We start from the raw sequence: 3,239 nt of genomic DNA, 5'->3' as shown, positions 1-3,239 counted from the left end.
TTTCGTCGACAGGTACCTCAAATGCAGTGTTCATGTTCTCAGCTACATTGCATCGCTGTCAATGCCATGCACACATCGATTCAAGAAGGATGCGGCCGTGGAAGTGCCATTACATCAGAGTGCACGAACTAGCTTGGCTGGCGGTGGTTTCATGCTGTTTGGGCGTGCATTTTAGTGCCGGAGCAGGTGCTGGCGGCGGTCCGTTTACCGTTTTCGTCTCTTTCGCAGCATTCTGTGCTTTTTCCAACGCTGCGAGCTGGCCTTGCAGCGAGTTCCCTGCTTGTTCAGCAGCAATTTTGGCCGCGAGTGTCTCAATCACGTCTTCGGCAACACCTTGTTTGCGAGCTTCCTGCTTGCTTTGCTGAAGAAGGATCGCATTGCGCACGGGATCGTCGTTCTTGAAGTTGACTGCTCACGTCATGTCAGGAGGAAGATACACATCCGTCATGTAGCTTACCCATCGTAGCCGCGTCGTCCGCAGCATTGACAGTGGACACGAAGGCAAAGTCCGGCGGCATGTCCCACCGATCTTCTCCCGTGTCGTTGTTGTGATAGTACGTTCGCCCACGTTTGGACTTGAGTTCAACCCATCGCCGCTTGGTTATCGTCTTGAGTGCGGTGGAAGCCGAGGCCGCCGAAGAGAGGACTTCCGACGGCAGACGAGCCTTGCACACTGTGCAATGCATGTCACCATCAACTTCGCGCAGGTCCTGTTTCGGAATGTTCACGTTGCACGATGGGCACTTGACAAAGCGGTCCATGTTTCCTTATTGGCGACGGCGAAGAAATTGGCTACTCCGGAGTATAAAAAACGGTATCCGAAAATTCCGGATAACACGATACCACTAAAGATTGGTATTCCCATGTGAAAAAGGATTGATTTCGCTGCTGACATCAAAGCCGCCTTGATGGAGGTTGCACAACCATCGAAGTCTGACTGGTGCTGGTGTCTTTAAGGGCGTGGCATGATGATTGTGGCGGCTATCGTGCGTTCTTGTCGTCGCCTCAGTCGTTATAACTCAAACAATTGGTTCGAAACCGTAAAAATAAACAGTGTTTAACCTAGTTGAATCATTCAAAGTTCAGGCAGTTTGGGTTGAGTTGGGTTGAGGTGAGCATGATAAAATTGAATTCTTCAACGTTCAGGCAGTTGGATTGAGTAGAGTGTGATATATAATTGATGGAGTCTTCGCCAAGTGCACAACAACAGAACGGAACTACGTCGTTTTGTTTAAGCTGATCAATTTTATCTGGCACGGTGAACAAGGTATTTGTCCTCTCAATGCACTGCCGATATATAGGTTAAACTGGCTTCAAGGGTGCGTTTAAACGTATTTCTTCGAGGGTTTCAAACACGTTCGAAACACATCTTGCGTTCAAAATTCTGAACTCCACATTACCATGCTGCATACCCTACGACTTCGACCTGGAATCGCCCTCGGCCGCACCGCAATTTCGCGCTTTGTATCAAGTTCTTCACGCAGACAACCTATTTCCCAACTGCGCGCCATTGAACTGGCCATGTAGGTGTTGAATTCCCTTGATTGTCGGCACGCAATGTCCCACACGTCTGAGTAGCCCGAGCCCAACTCGCCAAGCTGCATCCACGTTGCGCTGGTTATATGCCGTCCTTCCAATAGGTGTCCTTACGTCTGTGGATACGTCGTCCTCGAAATGCGCGGGAAAAAAAGACAACGACGACAACGACAACCTTTCGTTCGACCTGTCCAAGATCCAAGCGTCCGTCGAAAAAGCATTCGAACATCTCCCGACATCGTTCGACCAAGCTCAAAACCATGTCAGCTTCCTTGGTGAGAACGCTGGTCAAATCTCGTGGGGATTTGGTCTGGGAGCATGTTCTGGTTTCACGTTGAAGAAAGTGTCCAAGGTTGCTGCATTCGTGGTTGGCCTCGCGTTTGTTGGGATGCAGTGCGCGAGCTACAACGGCTATGTCAACGTCAACTACGAGAAGCTGCAGCGCGACATTATGGCGCTTCTCGACACAAACAAGGTGCGGCCTGCTTCCTTCATTGCCTGCAAAAATCGCTGTGACGAATTGTGCGTGGTCGTTGCTGCATAGGATGGCAAAATCAACTCAGAAGACGTCAAGAACGCGTACGATCAAGTGCTCAAGGTGCTCGAATACAGTTTGCCCGCAGGAAGTGGCTTTGCCATGGGCTTCATCGTTGGTTTCAGAGCGGCGTAGGAGCCGCGTGCTTTCAATTGGAAGTAGATTTGTTTTTAGTCCCAGCTTAGCTGGCTCTGCGCTATCGATGGTGGAAGACCGGAATTAAGAGGTTTCGGTAGATTGCTTTCCACATCCAATTCTAGCTCCGACGGGCTGGACAATTAAACAAAAATAAGGGAATTTCGGGCATTCCTTACCAAGTCCCGAACTTGTCGTGACTCTGGTGCCCAGCGGCGTCGCAACGATTCGACCTGGTCACGACCGTAGAGTCGAGTACAAGTTCGGGATTAAGTCCACGAACGTCACGGCCGACGTCGCCGTCAGCGCGTTCAACACGTTTTCATAGTCGTGCCTTGCTTGGCGAAGACTGACGTTCACGGGACTGCGTTCGCTCTGCACACTTTTTGAAAGAACTCGTTGACAACGTCGCGAGATGAAGCCAACGCAGCTGCGCCTGCTCCATCATCGGCAAGGATATCAACTGCGCAACTCCGGTAGGTATACAAACCATCGGTGTCGATGCGATCTTGCTGGTAGCCCGACTTGGACAGGCCTGCTATACATTTGGACGGCTGTTAAGGAAAATTGGAAACGATTTCAATTGTATTTACGTACCCTCGGCACCCCTATGTATCCGAGCGGATCGCACCATCTGCAGTGATGGCGATAAACAAAACACATTGGTTTTCGGGAAGTTGAAATGAATATTTCGTTGAGCCAGCTCTTACTCGTGGAGCGATTACAACGGCGGCGCGTGCTGGCTCAAGTCGGCCAAGGGCGTGACCATTCCTCGACCGGGGATCGTATCTGGCACGATCTAAACAGCGTCCAGTTGGACCGGGACCGAGTCGTCTGGTTCTCTAGTCGTAATCGAATTGCACGTGCTCCTGTGTACTTGTTGATCCGGTCAAATCGGAAAAATCTGGCGCCAAGTGGTCGGTCCAGACCCGTTCTCTAGCATTGATTAGTCTGTGGCTAGTCACCGTTGGTCGAGTCACATGGTGGTGGTGGGGAGCCAGGGATGGTGTGCGGTCGATGGGTTGATGATGCA

General features: G+C 50.9%; 2 protein-coding genes across 3 annotated transcripts in view; one reads left to right on the top strand and one right to left on the bottom strand.

The window, feature by feature from the left end:
• H310_12899 (hypothetical protein) overlaps positions 1–781 on the bottom strand; it is a 1,698-nt gene extending 917 nt beyond the window's left edge. The window contains exon 1 of the mRNA XM_008880161.1: positions 458–781. Coding sequence (XP_008878383.1) covers positions 458–761 — 304 coding nt within the window. The 5' untranslated portion in view covers positions 762–781. The remainder of the gene's footprint in view (positions 1–457) is intronic.
• Positions 782–1,390: 609 nt separating this feature from the next.
• H310_12898 lies at positions 1,391–2,500 on the top strand. 2 transcript variants are annotated; one of them, XM_008880159.1, is made up of 4 exons: positions 1,391–1,523; positions 1,579–1,811; positions 1,881–2,011; positions 2,081–2,500. In XM_008880159.1, the coding sequence occupies exons 1-4, from the start codon at positions 1,402–1,404 to the stop codon at positions 2,204–2,206; spliced, it is 612 nt and encodes a 203-aa protein (XP_008878381.1). In that variant the 5' UTR covers positions 1,391–1,401; the 3' UTR covers positions 2,207–2,500. The 2 variants fall into 2 exon arrangements, with proteins under 2 accessions (XP_008878381.1, XP_008878382.1); XM_008880160.1 differs by having other exon boundaries at positions 1,579–2,011.
• The last annotated feature ends 739 nt before the right edge of the window (positions 2,501–3,239 follow it).

The sequence above is a fragment of the Aphanomyces invadans genome, assembly GCF_000520115.1.
Source record: "Aphanomyces invadans strain NJM9701 unplaced genomic scaffold supercont1.45, whole genome shotgun sequence".
NCBI lineage: Eukaryota > Oomycota > Saprolegniomycetes > Saprolegniales > Verrucalvaceae > Aphanomyces > Aphanomyces invadans.
The sequence above is the reverse complement of the archived record's forward strand: the minus strand, read 5'-3'. Positions and strand labels throughout refer to the sequence as shown.

Coding starts and splice junctions, on each gene's coding strand:
- H310_12898 (XM_008880160.1), top strand. CDS start 1,402: ATGCTGCATACCCTACGACTTCGACCTGGAATCGCCCTCGGCCGCACC. Junction 1,524..1,578: donor CGCGCCATTGAACTGGCCAT/GTAGGTGTTGAA, acceptor ACGTCTGAGTAG/CCCGAGCCCAACTCGCCAAG. Junction 2,012..2,080: donor CGCTTCTCGACACAAACAAG/GTGCGGCCTGCT, acceptor GTTGCTGCATAG/GATGGCAAAATCAACTCAGA.